Below are 22,759 nucleotides of genomic sequence, written 5' to 3'. Positions count from 1 at the left end.
CAGCTCACTACCATCTCGGATCAATATTCATTTGCCTCACCAAACATCCGTGGCCATGTTGTGAGCCATCTACAGAATGTACTGCAGCAACTCATCCTAGCCATTGGCAAACCACACGTACGGATGAAGTGTCGGGAAGAAAGGAAAGAGAAGCAATTAATTGGGCATGCACAAGGTGTGGCAGTAAAAAAGTACTATTCTAATTTTGAGTATGCCATAAATATACCATGGTGGTGGAGTTGAAAGGAGGAGGGGGGGGGAAATCAACTTTGCCATTATACATGCAAATGCTGTAGTTGCAATCGGTGCGTTTGAATCTGCTCACACATCACACATCACACACCATAAGCAGCCCTTGAAGGCTCTCAAAAAGCCAGCATAAAAGGGAAGACAAGCAGCATAGTCTGTTGACACCAGACTCATTGTTGGCCATCCTGCTCCCAGTCTTCAGTCTTTACACAATGTCGGACAGTAATCAGATTCTGTGTGAAACCAATTCCAAAAGAACTTCATTTTAATGGCATCAATGGAGATGACCTCAACTCAGTCACATTTCCACATTCTTGCATCCAGCAAAACACGAATCAGGTTGACTTTAAGATGGACATGTTCGGGGAAAAATGTTTCGACATCATCATCCAGAGACAAGGTTTCAAACATATTGCTGCAAGTGTTTTTTTTAAATCCTCACAATTATGGTTACCTCCTTGGTGATCGTACTGTATGATTATAAATGTAATCATGTTCCAAAGACGATGGGCATCAATATCAGCGACTTCTGGTGAATTAGTTCAACAAGAGTTGCTTTATGCAACTGCAGTCAATCATCAAATGTAGTCTTTTTCCCCTGGAAAACTGTGATGCAGCTCTGCTGTTCCTTCCGCCTGCGACTCGCCTCCCACGATGGGTGCAAAGTCATCTCGGACGTGGACCGCGAGATGGATCCTGGCCTTCGGAGACTCCCACGTTCTGCTCCAAAACCAGTTGTTTGGCCTTTATGTCGACTCTCCATTCTCTCCGACCAGCTGAAAAAAAAATGTATTATACAATCAATAAATGAGTTCAAGTACACAGTGTTCACTAACCTGACTTAGGCTTTCAATTTCCTCTTCAATGCAGCAACAGCAGCACTTGTTTCTTCCCCTCAGGCCCAGTTGAAAATGACAGTATATGATACTTCAAAGCAATTGATGGTCGTTCCCTGTGTTCCCTGTCATGGCTAGGTTAGAATGATTGTATAATACATTACAAATGCTGATTTTCGAACCTATATGCCATACGTACATGTACATTATTGCTCATATCTCAGAAACTATTGGAGTGCCCATCACAAAATTTATGTGGAAGCTTCTTGACATCATAAGGTACCTCTGGGATGAATTTGAGGAAATTTGAAGGATACATTTTTTGGGGATTCACGATTGAAGTTTATATTTTGTGATAACTTTTTTGTGGTTGGAGGTAGGAAAATGTTGCCCAGACAAATTCATAGGGCATGAAAATACCTTTAAAATGACACCAAAACCAGCTCTCTAGGTGTTATACTTTTAGAGATATGGCCATTTGAATTCGCGACGTCGTGCTAATTAGTCCAAAGTTCGTTAGTCTGTATCTCACTAATTAAGAGGCTGTTAACAAAAATATTTGAGTTCTTGCCGTTTTTCATGGGTCCCAATTGGTTCCCAAAGTTTTACAAAAATCTGAGAGATGACGGCAGATTCTTTGATGATTTGACATGGAATGACCCAGTTTATGATCGAGAAACAACTTATTTCAATTCAATGTTATATTTTGAACACGATTCGTAAAATGAACCTGCCATTTCGCCGAACTTTGTCTCTGAATTCGTCCAGATCGCACAAATGCAGAGAAGAGTGGATATAATATTTTTACTGTGTCTGCCTGCCTGGCAGTCAAACAAAATTGAAAATCATTCCAAACAGGAAACTTTTTGCTTTTAAGGATGTCATAAAAGTCACAAACAACAGCCATGAAGAAATAACATACGTGTTAGTGTAGTGTTATAGACACTGCACCAACGGCGGTAAAACGCAGAATTTATTTATACGCATTAAAACATCTTTAAACCTTTATTAGAATCGAATTTTACAGGGCCTTCAGAAAGTATTCACACCCCTAGACTTTTGTCACATTTTGTCGTGTTCCAACCTGAATTTAAAATAGATTAAATTTAATTTTTTTGTCACCGATCTACACAAAATACCCCACAACGACAAAGTAAAAACATGTTTTTAGAATTTTTTTTTTTACAAATTCATTAAAAACTAGAGGGGGAGCACTCGGTAGAGTGCAAAACCTCCGCCGCCAATACTGCTGTCACTTAAGTGAACCTGATATCCTATTCATTGTAGGTCAAAACGGATCAGACTCTACTGAACCACGATTGAATAAACTAAACTAGATCGACGCGCATGTAGAATTGCCCAAAAAAAAAAAATAAAATAAAAAAAATAAAAAAAAAATCGAAATTTTTTTTTAAAAAAAAAGTTGCAAAATTTGTTTTTTCTCTAACAAATTTTTTTTGGGGGGGGAGGTTGGAAATCACTTAAAACATGTAGAAATGCAAAAAAAAAAATTCAAATATTTTTCAAAGAAAACGAAATTTTTTTGAAAAAAAAAGTTTTTTTTTGGACCAAGTCCAAAATATAATGGCATGGTCCTTGGACCATACCTAATCCCCCCACCAAGTTTCGTCGAAATCCGTCCAGGAGTTTCTCCGTAATACTGTTCACAAACAAACAGACAGGGGTGAAAACAGTAACCTCCGTCCATCTTCGATGGCGGAGGTTGATTAAAAACAGAAATATCAAATTTACGCAAGTATTCAACCCCCTGAGTGAATACTCTGAAGAAACACTTTTGGCAGCGATTACAGCTTCAGATCTTCTTGGGTATGTCTATCAGCAGCTTTGCACATCTGGATTTGGGGATTTTCTCCCATTCTTCCTTGTATATTTGCTCAAGCTCTGTCAAATTGAATGGGGAGCGTCAGTGGATAGCAATCCTCAAGTATTTTCTCAGATTCTCAATGGGATTCAAATCTGGGCTTTGGCTGGGTCACTCAAGGACTTTCCCTTTCTTGTTCTGAAGCTATTCCAGCATAGCTTTGGCTGTATGCTTGGGAGTTATTGTCCTGTTAGTTCATAAGTCTTCACCACAGTCCAAGGTCTTTTGCACTCTGAAGTTTCTCCTCAAGGATTTGCATGCATTTGGCTCCATTCATTGTTCCCTCTGTCCTTATAAGACTCCCAGTCCCTGACACTGAAAAGCATCCCCATAGCATGATACTGCCACCACCATGCTTCACGGTCAGGATGGTGTTAGATGGGTGATGAGCTGTTCTCGGTTTCCGCCAGACATAGCGCTTGCATTCAGGCCAAAGAGTTCAGTTTTTGTCTCACCAGACCACACAATCTTTTGCCTCATGCTCTCAGTCGTTCAACTGCCTTCTTGTAAACACTAGACATGCTGACATGTGCCTTTTTCTCAGGAGTGGATTCCATCTGGTCACTCTCCCATAAAGCCTAGATTTGTAAAATGCTGCAGAGACTGTTGCTCTTCAGGCAGGTTCTCCCATCTTAGACAAGGAACTCTGTAGTTCCGTCAGTGATCATTGGGTCCGTGGTTACCTCCCTGACCAAGGTCCTTTTTGCCTGGTTCTCAGTTTGGCGGATGGCCAGCGCTAGGAAGAGTATGGGTAGTTCCCTAGTCTTTGCATTTCCTTATGATGAAGTTCACTGTGCTTTTGGGAACTTTCAACAGTCTAGAAATTGTTTTATACCCTTCCCCAGATCTATGACTCCTCACAATTCTATCTGAGAGTTCTATGGAGAGTTGATTGGACTTTATGGTGGAGTTTCTACTCTGACATGCACTGTCAACTGTGGCCAAAACTTATACAGTTACTTATAAAGTCGTGGCCATACATTTCCTGTCAACTTCTACAGTCCTGGCCAAACATTTCCTGTCAACTTATACAGTCGTGGCCAAAAATATTGGCACCCTTGCACATTTTTCAAATAACTCACAATTTTCAAGAAAAATAAGTTGAAATTGAAAAAAGTATTTGGTCTCCACAATTCTTTATTTCACTGTTAATATTAAGGAACCTTTGTTTTTTATTCAGAACTTAATATATCCTTTTAAATCAGAAAATAAAAAGAAATGGCATTGACAAAATTATCAACACCATCAACTTAATATTTGGAAACACAGCCTTTGGACAAAAGAACTGCAGTCAAGCGCTTCCAATAGTCATGAATGAGCTTCCTCCACCTCGACTAACAGTTTGTCCCACTATTCTTGTGCAAACTGCTCCAGTTCTCCCAGGTTTGAAGGGTGCCTTCTCCCAACTGCTGTTTTCAGTTCTCCCCACAGGTGTTCAATGGGATTTAGATCTGGACTCATTTCTGGCCACTTCAGAACAGTCTAGCATTTTGGGTTGAACCATTCCTGGGTGCTTTTTGAAGTGTGTTTGGGGTCATCGTCCTGCTGTAAAACCCATGACCCATGACGGAGAGACAGATTTCTGACACTGGGTTGAACATTGCACTCCAAAATGCCTTGGTAATCTCCTGACTTCATGCACACATTGAAGGTACCCAGTGCGAGAGGAAGCACAGCAACCCCAAAACATCACTGAACCTCCTCCATGTTTGACTGTAAGGAAGGTGTTCTTTTCTTTGAAGGCTTCATATTGTTTTCTGAAGACATAGAGATGATGTACTTGACCAAAAAGCTCCAATTTGGTCTCATCTGTCCACAGGACATTCTTCCAGAAGGATTTTGGTTTGATCAGGTGTTTTGACAAACTTCAGTTGGGCTTTCTTATGTTTTTCTCTCAGCATTGGGGGTCTTCCTGGGTCTCCTACCATAGAACCCTCTTTCATTGAGTTGGCGATGGAGGGTGCGATTTGAAACTGTCGTACCTTGTGTCTGAAGGTCAACTTGAATGTTTGGCAGTTGATCGAGGTGCTTTCTCCACCATTCAAACAATCCTTCGCTGCAATGTTCGATCAAGTTTTCTCTGGAAGCCACATCGAGGGAGGTTGGCTACAGTGCCATGGGCCTTAAACTTCCTGATAACATTGCGTACGGTGGACCCAGGAACATCTAGGTCTCTGGAGATGGACTTGTGGCCTTGAGATTGTCCATGCTTGGATACAATCTTGTGTCTGACCATCTCAGACAATTCTCTGGTTTTCTTTTTTTCTCCATGCTCATTATGGTACACACATTGACAAAAACAGCAGAATGACTCCTTTTCTCTGTTCAAACTGGCTGAACGATTGATTTTTATATTGCAGGCACCTGCAACTCACCACAGGTGAGTTCAATTCCAAAGTACGGAAGAATCACCTGCTTGAAATCTAATTCTTTCTAACAACTAAAAGGTACCAATCATATTGTCCAGGGCATTTTAGGATTTCTGTGGAATAAGCTAAGATTTAGAAATTTTTTTCAGCATTTTTATTGTTCCACTGCAAACCAAAGAAATGCATATGTGGATACAAAAATATATTTCTATTTCAACAATTTTCTGGAAGAACTGGTGCATTATTTGAAAAAAGTGCAAGGGTGCCAATATTTTTGGCCATGACTGACTACGAAGGAGTGTTTCAGGTGGATTCCAATCAAGTTGAAGAGATACATCTCAAGGATGATTAAAGGAAATTGAATGCACCTGAGCTCAATTTGGAGTGTCATAGCAATGGGGTTTGAATACTTAGTGACTCAAGAGACATTTCAGCTTTTCATTTTTAATTCATTTGTAAAAATTTCTGAAAAAAAAAAACAAACAATTCCACCTTGTCATTAATGGGGTATTTTGTGTAGATCGGTGCCAAAATTTTTTAATGAATTCCATTTTAAATTCAGGTTCCAACACCACAAAATGTGAGAGAGTCAAAGGGTGTGAATACTTTCTGAAGGCACTGTACATATACTTGAACACAGGAGAACACAAATCGCCTTCTTATCACTTCCAAGATCTTCCAGTTTTTCAGTATTTGGGACAAGTTAAACAGGGTGCTGTGTAAGGGGAGTGAAAAAGACTGCTTCAATAGTGCTACACTTCAGGATTTTAATAAAATGATCTTTAAAATCATTATGTTAATATGGAATAGGCAAAGCCTAGAAGCGAATGTAGAATTCTTCTTACATTCGCTTCTGACTTTACCTATAACTTGTTCACAACTGTATACTAGCCAACTATACCGTGGTACGTGTAAGCGCCGCACAGATGATGATTTTGACGCAATTTCCGGTTACTTCGGCCTGGATTCGGGATCAGCGATGAAATAATGTAAATCACGATTAAAAAATATGTTTTGATGATGCGGGAGATATCTTTATTAAAATTAACTTTGAGAAAAAAATAATTGAATAAATAAACAATCACTTCTGGTCAAGAATAAAAGAAAATATAAGTTCCGGAAAGAGTTTCAAAATCACTCCCGGTAATGTTAAATACAAAATAAACACTTCCTGTCATGAAAAAAATCACTTTCGGAAGAATAAAATTAACTTTGGGGAAAAAAATTATTGAATAAATAAACACTTCCGGTCATGATCTCCTGGCATGCATCATTCCCCATGACAAAAACCAGAAACAACAACAACAAAAAAAAACCAGAAATAAAACAAAAACGGAAGCAAAAGGGTCATAGCCAACGGCACGGATTCCAAATTGCCAGGGTATTGTGTTGTTGTTGTTTCCTATTCTCTCATGTGCACACGTTAAGTAATATTCACAAGATAGAAATAAAACCCAATCGTGTTTATACACCGCACAGCGTTTAACAACAACCGGAAGCAAAAGGTGATAGCTAACGACACGGATTCAAAATAGCCAGGGGTATTGTGTTGTTGTTGTTTCCTATTCTCTCACGTGCACGCGTTAAGTATGAAGCTCACTGCGTTCGCTATTAAAATTGAAGTATATACCGTAGCTTGAACACTGCGCAGGTTCTCGTGTTCTCGGAACTCTCTCGTTCTTGTATTTTTTGGGCAATTCCACAGTCATAAGTTATGCTCCTACACCCTGAAAGCTAGGGAATACACTTTGCGTTGAGTCGGGGTCTCCGTCAAACAATTTTCGACACAGCGACCAATCCACAGAACATCTCTGTTCGTTATGAGACTTCTGCAAATGGATGACAACACATTGGAGAACGAGCTATCTCATGCAACTGCAGTGTACTCCACCGAGGATAACAAGCTATGTATTAACGGAATAATTTTGCCGATTTCACATTTGATTGAAACATCATAATTTACAAGAAGTTAGATTTTACAGCATCTTACCTTGGTGTGTTCTTCTTGACTGTCCCACACCTTCGAGAACCCCTGAGCGCAAAATCAGTGGATGAATCTTGTCGATGAGTACGTCCTCTACTACCTCGGCTGCAGAATGCAGAAGTCAACCTCGTTGAATGGTGAGGACCATGAAGAGACAATTGGGCCAGGCCAGGATTTGATGCATGCTGCTGAATGTTTCTCCTAATCTGAACAAAGGAAGGCAATGAGAGGAAAGTGGCAAAGGTTGAATTTGATGTCCCATTGTGCATTGGGTAAAACATATTTACAAAACAAAATACACATTACATGGTGTAAAAACACCATCCTGGAATTAATTATGGTATCAAGTTAGGGTATAAAACTACATATAAGAAAAGGAGTTTGTAAGCATTTAAAACAACACAAGTCAGTTTTCAGAAGAAATGCAACACAATTAAGATAAAGACCAGACTTTATAAAACAAATTATTTCACTTCAACTATCACAAAGATGCGAGTGTCGAACAGGCACGGTCAAATTATGGGGACAGGTGGCATTGGTAGATTCTCACCTCTAAGCTGCCTTGTTCGAGGTTAGAGTACAGGTGAAGTCAAATTATACATTTTTTAAAATGCCGATCCATCAAGCTGCCAACAGGGGAGCCACATTGTGGAACACACCACACTTTGAAGAGTATTGTAACCGGTTTCCCAGTTTGAAGCCGGTGAGCCGCTGAGCAACCACACCAGTCCCCAAACTCAGAGACCTCTTGCTGGATTCTCACGTCCAAGGCCGTGTTACCGTGTGTATTGAGATCTCAGTGCTGAGCAAGTGGCGTGCCGATGGCATTCGTGGGATATCTCTTACCTTTGGCCGAGGAACCAAATCCGAAGTGATGCTGGAAACTCAAGCAGTGCAAGACCACGACCAATCTCTACCTTCAACAGGTTATACTCAGAGCCACCAGATGAAACCGTCGGAGCAAGCAGGATGAACCAGAGACCAATGCGCTCAATACATGCATCTATAATAACAAATGTCAGTGTGTCTCCTCCATAACTGGTCGTAGTTCATGAACTGGTCACCCTAAAAAGGTGGAGTTGTTACATGTTTCTCAAAACATCCACTTTGACTACAGACCAGAAAAACCACAGATATCTAGATATCTTAGTACGAGAAGAAAGGTAATTTTGTCGAGTTTAATGTGGAAAAAACAGAAATAAAGTAGAGGGGGAGCACTCGGGAGAGTGCAAAACTTCTGCCGCCAATACTGCTGGGTCACTCAAGTGAACCTTACATCTTATTCATTAAATATGACGTCAAGTGCTGACAGAGTTGTAGTTCTTTTCTCCAACATTTTTTTTTGGGGGGGCGGGGGGTGTTGTAAATCACTTTAAACATGTAGGAATGCAAAAAAAGAAATCGAAATTTTGTTGAAAAAAAAAGTTGCAAATTTTTTTTTTCTCTAACAATTTTTTTTTTTGGGGGGGGGGAGGGTTGAAAATCACTTAAAACATGTATAAATGCAAAAAAAAAAAAAATCAAAATTTTTTTCAAAATGCCCACCATAGCGGCCATATTGGATTTTGGACCAAGTCCAAAATTTAATGGCATGATCCTTGGACCATACCTCACCCCCCCCCCACCAAGTTTCGTCGAAATCCGTCGAGGAGTTTTTCCGGAATCCTGTTCACAAACAAACAAACAAACACACACACAAACAAACAAACAAACAGAAAGGGGTGAAAACAGTAACCTTAAACATATGCAATAGTTTTTGTGTAACAGGCAAATAAGTGATACAAGTCAGGGGTGGAGTAAACAGGCGGAGGCAGCAGATGTGACGGAGACGGCGGATGTGGTGAGTCAAATTTGGAATAAACTGAATTTATTTCAATCAATAAGCTTTAATCTAATCTATTTTGTTATTGTTTCGGTGAGTAACACTTGGGACTTGCTGTTGCATGATGCAAAATTGATTATTCAACTAGTTATTATTGAGAGATGTCTCCTCCCTCCACTGGGTGGCCTGCCTCACCTCCCCTCCCCTGGCCTCCCCTCTCCTCCCATGGCCTCCCCTACCCTCCTCTCCCTCTCCCTCCCCAGTGAGAATACTACTATAAACAAAGGCATTTCAAGAAGTCATACCTGGTAACAGTCGGACACAAATTTTGAGATATTTATTATAAGGCTTTTGACGTGCAGATGGTATACCCCTATAGTTTGGAGTAGTACTTTTACTAGGTTTGTGGTAGTATTTGTACTAGGTTTGTGGTAGTATGACTGCACCCGGCCGCGCGCATGGAATGGTATCCTTGCCTGGAACTGGCTTGACCTGGGCGGCCATAGATGGCTAATGAATTAAACAAATTCTCAGGTTGTAAGGTTCATTGTGTTTTTCTGATGATATTGGAGGACTGTTATAGAATAAAGTAAGCAAGATAAAGTTCTGAGAAAATTGTCTTTGGGTGGAATATGGTCAATTTGGTCAAAAGTTGGCAGATTTTCAATAAAAAATATTCAGCAAACCCTGACCAATATGTACAAACTCCTAAAAGAGATCTAGTAAATATCTTTACATAGTCATGTATCTAGCAGATTCTCAGGATTAATTTGGCACTTGAATTGTCCAAAACGGCCAAAGGATAACTGATCCACATCCAATTTACTCAGAAAGGGTGAATTCAAGATAAACGCGAAAATGTGTTTTCCTTGTAATGCATTATCCATTAAAGTTCATAATTAAAAATACCATATTTGCCATACCATAAAAAATACCATACCATAAAAATACCAAATACGTTAATTAGTGGTTTTTGCTAATTTTTTTTCACACAAGTGCATGTAGCTTGGTGATGTCTATCAACACAGAGAAAACTGAAAAATTGAATATTTTGACCCTGTAACACAAATGATGACCAGTTCTTGAACTACGACCAACTCCAAAACCATGAAATCCAGCAGCCTGAAACTTTACATGCAGAGTAAGGAAACTCCACGATAGTGCATGAATGAAAATTAGGTGTTTGGGGTCAATTTAACCCCCCCCCCCCACTTTTGAAGATAATGGTCTATTTAATTATCCTTTTGCAAAGCATCATCATTGGTCAACCCTCTGTCAGCCTGCTTGGGTCTTATGTCAGCATTTTGGTTGGCCGATTCAAACATGCCTCGATTTGGAAACATGACGTACTCACGGACTAATTAAAGTACATAATCAAAATATTATATCCGATTTGAGAATCGGATATCGTGGACTAAATAAGTCCTTCCACGGCATGGCATTCTAATTACAAAATAAATAACAAAAAGAATGAAAACATTGTATCAAAGCACACATCAAATAATACTAACAACAATGATAATAGAAGTATCATTTGGCAATAATAATAATGAACATATAATCCCCGCCCTGGCCCAAGCTCATCTAGACTTTGTGAAAGGCAAGCTAATGCTCAAGCAGTACAGCAGGCAGGTATGCTACAAGGTCATGAAGACAAATGAAAATTTGGTCCAATTCACAACAGCTAATGTGGACTTCAATTTTATCCATCCATTGGGACCATACTCTGTGCAGAGCGTTGGTGCTGCTTAAGCAGTCTCCTTGGCTATTTGGCACAATCCTGGATGGGTCGCCACTTGGCCTACAAAATGAGCCGTGTCAGTTTGTTTATCGTGTTCTAACTTGAGAACAGATTAACAGATTAACAGATTACAATGAAACTAATGACGATGGATTCAGGTAACTCCCATGAAGGTTTGTGATGCAAAATAAAATTTTAAAAATGGAAGGTTTGCACATGAGTGCATGGCGCACATGGCGGAACTGCAAACGCCAACTTGCGACGCTGGTCATCCCCACACAGAGGGCAGGTTCTCTTGGTATTCCCGTCAGCAAAGCGACGAGTTTTATATTCCAGCATTTGATTATATTACCAGGAATAAGAGTGTTGAGTAAAATGTCTCACCTTATTCTGCACCTTCTTGGTCCTCCCAGCACTATCTGCTTCCGACTCTCTCCGCTTACGCAGCCGTTTCACCTTCCCCAGGAAGAAGTCATCATTTTCATCATCATTATCTGAAGAAAGTTGCTGCAGAAATCTCTCCTCTGTGCTGTCATCACATTTGTCGTCATTTTCTTCCCGGCCTTCATCTTTGCACTTTTCTTCACTCGCTGCTGCTGGCCTCACTTCTCCAAGCTCATCCTGCTTCGGCACTTTCAAACCTGCCTCTGCTTCACTCTTTTCAGGAACTCTCCCTATTCTTGTGTCATCTTGTGCCGTTTGCTTCTCCTGTTGCTCCAAGTTTTTTTCTCGGCTTGGTCTGTCTTCACACACAATTTTTCTCATGTTATCCTTCTGTTCCTTCTTATCGATAAAAACACTTTGATGATAACTTGTATCTTTGAAAGCTTCTTCCCTTCTTACTGCAGCTTTCTTTTGCTTTTCCACATTAATGAAACTGTATTCCTGGCATTGTCCCTCCTCAGCTGTATGTTCATTTTCAACCAACAACTTGTCCTTGTGAAGTTTTGCCTTTGTTTTCCGATTTGATGTCTTCTTCTTTGCATCTGCCGAGACTTCTTCCTGAACTGGCCTCTCTTCGACCATTGTGCTGACATTTGGAGCAGTCACTTCACTTTCAATCCGCCGTGGTTCCCTTGCCAGATTCCCTTGAGCCTTTGCAAATTTAGCATGTCTTTCATTTTGAACACGGGAAGCTGAAAGTTGGGGAAAGGGTTAAACGAGAAAAATCACATTTTAATCTCAGACAACAAAAAAAAATCATCATGGATCATTTAGCATAAAATATTTATTTGAATAAATAAATAAATAAACAAACCACTTTTATTGGATTTCTAAAACCCAACAGGCAACTAACTGAAGAATGTACCACGAGACAGAAATTTTAATGGAAGAGAATGGAAACCTGTCCAAGTCAGGTATTTATTAAAGGATAACGTTACGCTCCAATCTTGGCAGGATGGTATTACTGCTATCAGTATTATGGAGCATAAACAAGCCAAGTACTGAAGGAGCCCATGCTTACCTTGCCGTTTGCGCCAAGATACTTTGGAGGTTGCTGCAGTGCTTCCAGTCTCTGCTTCTACAGGTTTCTCTTGAACAAGCGATGCTTTTGCATCTCCCACATTCTCACGCTCCGCTTTAAAAGCACGAAGGATGTCTGCACAACATTGGATATGGATGCACCTCAGTCCCCTGGAGGTAAAAAATTGCATCTAAACTTCACAGTTGCATTGTGGATCACAATGCAAAAACATCTCACCAGCTAAATGAGCAGGAGGACTCGTATTTCAATTTAATCACAGAACCTCCGCCACCTAAGATGAATAGAGGTTATGTACCTATTCACCCCTGTTTGTTTATGTCTGTCTGTCTGTCAGCAGGATATCTCAAAAAGTTATGGACGGATTCGGACGAAACTTGGCGGACGGGTTGGGTGTGACAAAGACTAATTGATTCGATTTTGGTGAAGATTAGAATCTGGATACCAGAATTTTTAAAGTGATTCTTCACCATTGAGAGATAGGGCCAAAATGATATCTCAAAAACTTGTGCACGGATTATGACAAAATTTGATGGACGAGTTGGGTAGGTGACGAGAACAACTCAATTTTATTTTAATTAAGGTCCGGAGACAGATCTGGGCTATCGGTGGGATACAAAACCTAAATTGTTCAGCCTGGTGGAGGTATGCACTCTACTGTGTGCCGTTCTAGTTTATCTATATTCGCAGCCAAATGTCAGAAATGCCATGAACGGATAATACGAAACAAAACAAAAGCAAAACAATAAATCAGAGAATTGCTGTGAACTATCGTTGGAGGTTGGTTGCCGAGTTGTGTGAAAATCGTAATTAGTGCAGCACTACTCATATCTACCGCAAATACACGTTTCAGAGAATAAAAGCTTGAATGGCCACCTGCTATATTCCGATGAAAACATTGACAACAATGAAATTTCAATTCCAACATTTTCAAAATGAAGCTTCAATTTAAAACCAATCTCAAAGCAAGAAAATCTGAAATTCCAACTCGATCTCAGCACAAAAAAAAAACAGCATGGCTAATCTCTCAACTCCTTTCTGGGCTCAACTTCTGGTGGAGGTGCAGTATTTGGAGATCCTTCTCTGTACAATCTGCCAATGTTGTGCTTTCACACGACTGACCTCCAGGGCTGCCTGTCACTTTGAAATTTGTAGTTAAAGTTCTTTCTTTGACATCATCAGATCTTATTGGTGTTCATGGCATTCCTCTGCAGGGCTAGACAGCATGACATATCCAAGACTCTGTGGGCTGCTGCTGCGACTACTTCTCACTACCCTGAGCGTAATCGGTATCTTTTGGCAGATCAGCACACGGACAGCTTCTCTCGCAATGCTTTCTCGTCGGTGGCCTTGTGGTAACTTCCCTCTCAAAGCCTTGCTCCCTCTGCACTCTCAGCCATTTATCCCTGTCGAGCACAACTCAGCTATACGTGTTCATCCAGCTAACCATTACAAGTGTAGTCACCTCCAAGTATTTTGCCCCCTTTTACTCCCATATGTTTTGATAGCCTTCCTGAGTCGATCCAGTCTTTCCTTCATTATGTTAACGAACAGTTCGTGTGGACTTCAATCCATCCATCCATTGGGACCATACTCTGTGCAGAGCGTTGGTGCTGCTTAAGCAGTATCCTTGGCTATTGGGCACAATCCTGGACGGGTCGCCACTCCGACACAGTGTATCGGCATGCTGGCACTCATTTTGCCGACCTCGGAAGGATGACAGGTCGAGTTAACCCCACCTGGTATTATTTCAACAGCTGAGCAGGGTTTGAACTCGGGACCCTCAAATCCCAAGCCCGCCACCCTCACCATTAAGGCAACACCAGGCATATGGACTTCAATATCAGCCCATGATCTTTTGTATTCCCACCAAATTTTCACTTGTCTGCATTTACCATGTTGCTGGCTCTTCTGTCACTCTACCCATGCATTTTTCATCTGCCCGTCTCGTTTTGCCTCAGTCTACATGTCTGTCTTCTTCTTCTTCTTCTTCTTGTCTTCTTTGCCTGTGTCCTATGCTTGTTTGTTTGGTCATACAGCGAGGCCAAGCCAAAATGCTTGCATTTTAAGAATAATTTTTGATACGCTGATTACGCGATCAAGACCAAAGCTTTAAATTTATGGCTCTTCAGCAGTGCCCCCAAACGGTTGTTCATTTTGGAAAGACCTCTATGCTTTGTTTGCAAGTTTGCTTGTTTCCATCTGTTGTCTAGCCTTAACCTCTGTACAATTTTTTTTTCCAAAAGCTTGAACAAAAGGAACAGCACAAGATAAAAGAGCTCATTGTGACTGAAACCCACCATCTCACCTTTCATGCACTTGATTTTATCACGAATAGGTGGAAATAATGAAAGTCTTGCAATTGCACGATCTTGAGCCGAAACAATGCCCTGTGAGGTACAATCAAGGATGAATATGTGCATAGGCCATAAACTTAAGTTGACCAAAGAACAAGCTGCATAATGAAAGTTGAAAGCTACGTGGACGAGATACAGCACCATCACATCGACATTCAACTTGTATTAACATCTGGTTTTCTAGCCTGTGCTGCAATAATGGGTAGTTTTTTGTAAAATCTGATTCTTCTAATTTCACATTTTTCTGCTGGACTGCAATGCTGTTCTGGTGAGGCAGTGTCCAATCTTGAAAGAAAATTTGATGAGCACCAATTGCCTCTTGCTTTAGGTTCTGTGGATGTAAAAATGGAATGGCTGTGCTGTCCGAGTGCTAAAGGAATGAAGCCGTGCTTGGTGGTTACAGTGGGCACGCAGTCACAAGCTGGAATCCATCGATTGATTGGGTTGCTTAATTGGCTCAAACGATGGAAGAAACCTTAAAATGGTCACTAGAGGGCACTCCCACTTCTTAGCACGCCTTTGGTGGGCAATGTGCTGCAGAACATTCTTGGAAATTAACTTTATAATTTTTGAAAGGAAATTTATTGATCACAACACATATCCATATCATCAGACAAAGGAAGAGGATTAACACCAACACACACTTCTTCCTCTTCTTCTTCTTGTGTATGGCAGCTTAGCTGCCAGGTAGCTGTCATTTTGTTGGGGTGGCTGTGCCGCTGATGCTGTGCCTGTATACCAGTACACTGGTACTCATTTATCTGACCTCGGAAGGATGACAGGCTGAGTCAACCCCACCAGGTGTTATTTCAGTGAAAAACAGGGCTCAAACCCAGGACCCTAAGATCCCAAACGAGCCACCCTAACCGCTAAGCCAACACCAGGCTTACGGGATAGTTTAGAGATACGCAGACTCGTCTCAGCTGTTTCACCTGGGTTTGAATCCCAACCCGGCTACAAACTGTAATCCTGGTGTCTCGCAAACAGGGCGAGGCGTCAATGCGTGTGCTGTTCCTCGGATGGACGTTAACTGGGTGTCCCGTCTGCTAACATTAGTTGGCGGACGTTAAAGATCTCTCGGTGTCATTCGCGAAGTGTACGAGCAATTGCCCAGCACCCTGAACAATTTCCAAATTCCTGCTCTAACCTACACAGGGGCACAGCATCAGCGGCACATCTGCGCCCCCAACAAATGCTTTTACCTGTAGCCATTTGTGCATACGAATGAGGAAGAAGCAGGTCATCACGAAGACAGGTTTGTGACGAAAAAGGTACCAGAACACAGTAAAATTCTGTGAACGATGCGATTCTCGTATTTCTGCCGCCTGCAGAGGGACAGCTTGCATGATAAGGAGTACGATAAAATGTTGGAATGTAAGAAGACATGAAAGATATGCACATAGGCAGTGCAGGACATCATTCCTCATGGCTTCATTTGTTCAAAACTTCTTGGCTGCCAGGTGCTCATTAATTACGGATGCCCACGACAGGCGATCATCAGGATACTGCGCAGCAAGTAAACCATAAATTTCAACAGGCTTGTTATTTCTGTCGACCAGAAATTTCAATCAATCGTACAACCTTCTCACTGGCCATCATAATGGTGTGCTCCAAGAGCTTCAGGCACATTTGACTTCACTGGGAGAAAGAATCCAGGCCAAAACAACTTTGGGGTCAACACACTACTGAAATACTCTCCTGTTGTTGTCCCTCAGCTGACAATACCATTACTTCCGTGGATAACTCGCAACATATTACATGTTAACCAAGTACACTCTCCTTAGCTTTCAAGATCTGAATAAAATGTTCCCAAACACCCGGAACAAAGAGTCGTCATTTACTGCACACAAATTGCCTGTGTCAGTTTTAATGATGAGGGGGAGGGTAAGGACAGACAACACGTTTGATCAAATTGGGAACTGGCTGAAAGCTTTGGACTTATTCCATACAAATGCCAGAGGGTTTATAGCAGTCCACATTGTTTGATGGGGAATGTTGGAGCCAGGCTTCATAACTCAAGTACTTGGATTATTGGCATAATTGAAGACAACAATCAATCCTGGCAGAGGACATTATTAGACCGAAATAATGGGATAATTCTGGCTGAATGTAGGGAGCAAAAGATATGCCTTTGCCAAAGGCAACAAACTCAGTCTGTACCCCAAATAAATTCGACTTGGAACAGTATGCGACAATATAATAACACGAGTTCCCTTACAAGGAACTTCAAAGCAGGAGGCGACCACTCAGCCCATCAAAGTCTGCACTAGTATTACCAAACTATGGATGCTTGTCCATGCTGTCTTCCTTTTAAATGCTGAGCAACGAGCAAGGAAGTATCACGCACCATTTCAAAAGTCTTTGGGATGATTCGGCCAGGATTGGAACCGCCGACATCTCGGATTCAGAGCAGACTCTCTAACCATTACGCCGCAGTCAGGTTTAATAAAAATGTCTTTTGCGATCATTTTGTTTTTGCCAAAATATTTACGCAGAGGAATCAGCTGCGATGTTTGACTGTAAAAATCAGTAACACTGTCTATCAAGGTTGAATAAATCACCATCCATGTGCTGCGTGTAAACATACGTACCTTACGGCATATCACATCAAAGTCAGTGAAGGAGAATAGAGCGGTCTTGCTCACAAGATCAGGTTTGAGTTTCTGAAAGAGTCAGATTCACGTTTCATTAAACAATGCAAATCCACCATGTGCTGTATAATTTTGAAGGAACAAAATGACTAAAAAAAGCACATAATCCTTTGTTAAATGCTCGTCATGGTGTACACGTTATAGAGTTAAAGTTGGCTATACACATGAGAAATAGAAATGATAAACGCTAAGCGAGGCTGTCGGGACGGCCTAGAGGTATACCCGCTAGCCTTCGTCTTGCCTATGTTTGAATCTCGGCCCAGCTATAACCTTTCATCCATATGTTTCACCAATGCGTGTGCCATCACTCAGATGGACGTTAAACGGGTGTCCCGTCTGCTGGGATTCATCGTTGGACCTTAAAGACAACACGTTGTCCTTCGCGAAGAGGAGGCGCACTATCGCTGGCACCCTGAACAAATAACAAATTCCTGCCTCAACTGCTGCTGGGAAGGCAATGGCAAACCACCCAGGAATAAACTCCCTTGCCAAAAACCGCTTTGGCAGCACCGATGCTCTGCAAGTGTGGTACATCAGAAATAAATACTCAGCTAATGTTAATGTAGAGCATGGTATGCTGTAAATTTACAACGTGATCAACAATGACAGATAGAAGAAAAATGTCAGAAATGGTATCAGAGGATAAATTAGATACAGTATTGCTAAAACAGGATGGCATCTGCTCAAATCGCAACAATGTGAAAACACTCCAATTTCAACGACCTTTACATTTCAACTTAAAACACACAACATAATACAATCACAACTAAAACTCCAACAAATTGATTTTTAGCTGCATGACCAGCAGGTCTTCTTTGTGGATAATTTTGGAACAATTGTATTATTAATACAGGAAAGAGATGTAACAGTAAAATGATCAGGTCGTTGCAGAATTAGTTCTCGACAATCCTCACTTTCATGGCATCGATTTCCTCCACCAAACGGTCAGCTCGGAGCTTATTTTTCTGCACCTGCTCATCGCTGCCACTGTAAACACACAACACAAAAAAAGATAAAGTGAAAGATTCTACCAACAGAACGAGGCTGTCGGCAGGAGGAGGAGTCAAAACGTCTGCTTCTGATTGGTGGACCTCTTTTCTACTGGCTCCTTTCTGGCCTCGCTTCTCCCGTCACTGTCCTCTCCTCCAGCCAGCAAAGGTCCGGATGTGCTCAACAATGCAATGTGACATAGACATGGCTGGCAATCACTTCTGCTGAAGCAGACACCAAGAACAGCTGGTATTTGTTTTGAGTCTTGCCAGGTGGTATTCTAACACTTTTGCCAAAAACACATGTGGTTTTCTACACAAGAAACAATCCAAATATCCACATTCGACCAACATCTTGCTTAAAGTGTACAACCATGAGAAACTGTTGCTCGTTTGTGTGCGTGTGTGCGTGTGTGCGTGCGTGCGTGCATACGTCAACACATGAATGTATAATAATGAGTGCATCAGTACTTATGGATGTGCGCGTATGCGTCCTGCGGTTAGCTGGGTTAAAATGTAAATTTGTGTGGATTAGGGAGTAAAACATTATGCTGCTATTCATTTGGAATTGGTCACTGGCTTTAACGCCAATACAAATTTATATTGCGGACCATAGACATCAAAAAGCTACATATATCGAACAAACAGTTTCGAATGAAGCACCTCGTCCCCATTAGAGCACTTAAATTGCATCAGAAGTGGCAATAAATGTGAATTGCTGCTCCGAGCTTGGCGACTCGATGACAGAAGATGCCATTTGCATTTTTGCCGCCTTCATCCCCACTTAGAATCACGTACGGGCACGGGCAACTTGCTAATTACATCAACTTGGAAATGTACTTGAAATGTGTTTTCACACAAAATGTTGCTATTATTTATCTTGCTATTGACTGTAATCTGCATACTTCCGACCATGGTTGCCGACACAAAAATATACAAGTCAGGTGGAATAGTGCTGTTCTCTAGGCGTATGCCACATTATGGAGGGGACGTTTTGTTTTCTTTAAATTGTGATTTTGTAAGCTCATTCACTTTGAAATGCTTTGCCGTATTAACCCGTCCGCCTGCTTCGATAACGTCTGTGGTGCATTTTATTTTGACTTGTGATACTCTCATTACTTGCAGGAATACTTGGTGTGCCCCCCATTCACTTCACTAATAGGTCTAAAAATAAATAAATACATTAATAAAAACAAGGACACAAACATATTGCATTCCTATCTACCTTCGCACATAAATCCTACCCACACCATCCTGCACCCTCTCAATGCCTCCCCCACCCAATCTCTAAATGTGTGTACCTCAAACATCCAGGGCCTCTGCTCCAAATTGACAGATCTCTCAATCATCCCAGCAGTTCACAGTTCATATAAATCAAACACATGCACATAAACAGAAGTATTTCTCGAATTATAGTGAAATTTTCTTTTTTTTGGGGGGGGGGGTGGGGTGCGGGAGAACTGGTACCATCAACTGGGTAGAACTGGCACCATCAACAGCCAGTTCAAACTGTTTCAAAAATGGTCAAGAGGAAAACAGGATTTTCAAGGCCTGTACTTTTCATGGCACAGCCAAAGTGATGCATTATAAAATGGTGAACACAAGTGAACAGTACAGATACAGCTACTGCCTTCGAACAAACTCTGCTTTCCACTGGCACTGATTACAACACAATAACGTTTGATGTCATGGCAACATTTACTCTCAATAATGAAGGTGCATTGAAATGATTTCATGTTTTATATTAGGCCAAAAAAAAAAAAAAATGTTGCATTGGCGTAACGGGTCACTGAAAAATAGGGTAGGTCGGTCGGGATCTTTTTATTTTTATTTTATTTTTTTTCCTAATAAATCCATCCCAAAATCTCCCCCGGATCGAGTACCACCCTTTTTGGCGGCGGGTTCTGTCCGAAACACTTCCGGGTTTTTGCGATCGCAATCAACAAGATACTTGAAAACGATAGCAAAACAACAAAAATAGCAATAAAATAGGGTCGGCAAAATTTTTCGATAGCAAAAAAAACAAAAAAAACCGTAGGGTCGGCGGAATTTTTAGGGTCGGGCGGGTTATGCCAATGCAACATTTTTTTTTTTTTGGCCTTAGTTTAAAACGATCGATAATTTAACCTGCAAACATGGTTGACATTACTGATCGGTTTCCAGTTTTTCTTCTTGTTGCTCATATGTAACAGTCTGCCTCTTTCTCTTACCAACAGATGGGCATCTCATGGACTCCTTTTTCCTTTAAACAAACTTATTTTTTATTTAACTTTTTTTTAACACTCCAAACTCCTTTTTAAATTAAAAAAAACAAAAACAAAACCACAGAGCGAAGTCGATGGCGTGCCATTGCAAATCCCCAGGCTAGCCACCTAAAGCAAAGTTGAAAGATGGCAAAAAGTTCCACCAGGAATAATACAATATCAAATTTTAAGTTTCAAAAAACAAAACAAACAAACCCTCCCCCCCAAAAATAAAAATACCCCCCCCCCCCCACAAAAACAAACAAACCTGTTTTGACCCATAACATGAATTGGGGTCAAATCATCCAAAAATCTTTCAGCGTACATATGTCATACGTGCCCCAATGTTGATTGCATGTACTGTACAAAGTTTCATGAAGAAACGTTAAAAATGTGGCCGTAATTGCATTTTTTTTGGTGTTTGACCTTTTCAGCGCGCTCCAGGAGACAAGGGCAAAATGACATTGCTCTTGCACTTTTGTGCCATGTGTTGAATCACACAGCCTGACTACAAAGTTTGGTTAATTTCTGCCCAACCATTTAGGAGACAGTGAGACGGACAAACAGAGCCGATTACAATATACCCCAATTTTTTTCCCAAAAAGCGTGGGGACAATAAACTGGTGCTATACTTTTGTGACAAGCATATGAAGGGCGAGTCTTCGATTTAGCTTGACAAGTCAACGCAAAGAGCCAATTTATTTGCTCCTTTCATACCAGTCCGAGAAGATGATTAAAAATTGACATAATCATGGTTGCCTGTACAGGAAGTCAAATCTCACTTTTTGCCACGAAGCTGGTGGCTGCATCTCATCAACTTGCGAATGACGTGCACCTTTGCTCGCTTCACTTCCTTTCGCAATCGAACAATCTGCAAAGAAAATTAAAGCTTTTAATAAATTGAGACCATCCTCAAAATGATTTTGTACAAGACATACATTATTTTGACTCTTCTTTCATCATTTCTGAACTGCACATGCATCCACCAAATGCTCTCAAATCCATAACATGGCTTTCACTGAACGTACGGGACCTGAGATTTCTCTTAAAATCAGCGGTCCATAATTGATGATGCAATCAATATCTCCAATCCGTGCATCAAAAAAAGATAATTTATGAATCTTAATTTATTTTGGTTTGTGACATTAGTCAAGATTATACAATCCTGACTATTACAAAGTAACATTTTCATCATCACAAAGAAAATCAACTGGGTTTGGTTAAGCCTTTTTGCTGTCTGTTTGCCTTTCTTTTGATGGGTTAATCATGGGTTACAGGGGAATAGCATGTTGAAATACGAATACAGGTTAGCCACAAATTTTGAACAAGCAGTGCAAAACTGGCTGCACTTTCATTCAGGATGTGGCGGGACATCGATCGAGCCAAGAGTGTCCTTATGAAATGCCACATATCCAATGATGGAGGTACCAAGCAAGTAAGTAAAGGCCACCTTAAAAGCCAAGGCAGGATAGATTAGGGAAGGGGTGGCAAGTAGGAGGGGGGAGTAGGCCACCCTTCAAAGTTAAAATATTATGAGTAGAATGCATTTATTTGCAAAAAGATGCAGTTTAGTAACAAAGTAGTTAAAAAAATACAGAAGGGATACAATTGGCATAATCATACTAAAATATGCAATTTGGTGTCTGTCTGACCATGATATATTTGGATGCTACTTATCCAATCTCAACCAAACTTCACAGGATGACTAAGGGTCACATGAAGGAGGCTGTAAGGACTTAATTTGCACCCCTCCCCAAGTGGGTTTTCCGCCTTGGGTGAAATCCGTGTTAAGATAGCTAACCGTGGCAATTTTCCCAAACTGCTTCTTATAACAAAAGTCAGCCTGGTGTTGGCTTTGTGGTTAGGGTGGAGGCTTGGGATCCTAGGGTCCTGAGTTCAAGCCCCGTTGGCTGTTGAATTAAAATACACCAGGAGGTTGACAGCCTGTCATCCTTCCGAGGTCGACAAAATGAGCACCAGTGTACTGGTAAGGGGGACGCTGCATCAGCGGCATAGCTGCGTCCCAACCAATGATGCAACCAGCAGCCACAGGCTGCACTCGATAGAGAGAGGGAGATAACAAAAGTCAAAACAACAATAACTTGAAGGGCACATTGTTGAGCGCATACCTCTGCCACACAATACCTGATCCA

General features: G+C 41.1%; 1 protein-coding gene across 1 annotated transcript in view; it reads right to left on the bottom strand.

The window, feature by feature from the left end:
- Positions 1 to 496: 496 nt before the first annotated feature.
- The window catches only part of SRFBP1 (serum response factor binding protein 1), a 26,959-nt gene continuing 4,696 nt past the window's right edge, over positions 497 to 22,759 (bottom strand). Inside the window, exons 2-9 of the mRNA XM_085891092.1 lie at positions 21,389 to 21,477; positions 18,289 to 18,361; positions 17,315 to 17,386; positions 14,675 to 14,756; positions 12,349 to 12,483; positions 11,268 to 12,019; positions 7,327 to 7,526; positions 497 to 1,025 (exon numbers count right to left, since the gene is read on the bottom strand). Coding sequence (XP_085747218.1) covers positions 821 to 1,025; positions 7,327 to 7,526; positions 11,268 to 12,019; positions 12,349 to 12,483; positions 14,675 to 14,756; positions 17,315 to 17,386; positions 18,289 to 18,361; positions 21,389 to 21,477 — 1,608 coding nt within the window. The 3' untranslated portion in view covers positions 497 to 820. The remainder of the gene's footprint in view (positions 1,026 to 7,326; positions 7,527 to 11,267; positions 12,020 to 12,348; positions 12,484 to 14,674; positions 14,757 to 17,314; positions 17,387 to 18,288; positions 18,362 to 21,388; positions 21,478 to 22,759) is intronic.

This window comes from Eptatretus burgeri, chromosome 8, assembly GCF_056783735.1.
Source record: "Eptatretus burgeri isolate ZD-2024b chromosome 8, Ebu_testis_v1, whole genome shotgun sequence".
Taxonomy (NCBI): Eukaryota; Metazoa; Chordata; class Myxini; order Myxiniformes; family Myxinidae; genus Eptatretus; species Eptatretus burgeri.
Note: the sequence above shows the minus strand (reverse complement) of the source record. Positions and strands in the feature narration are given on the sequence as shown.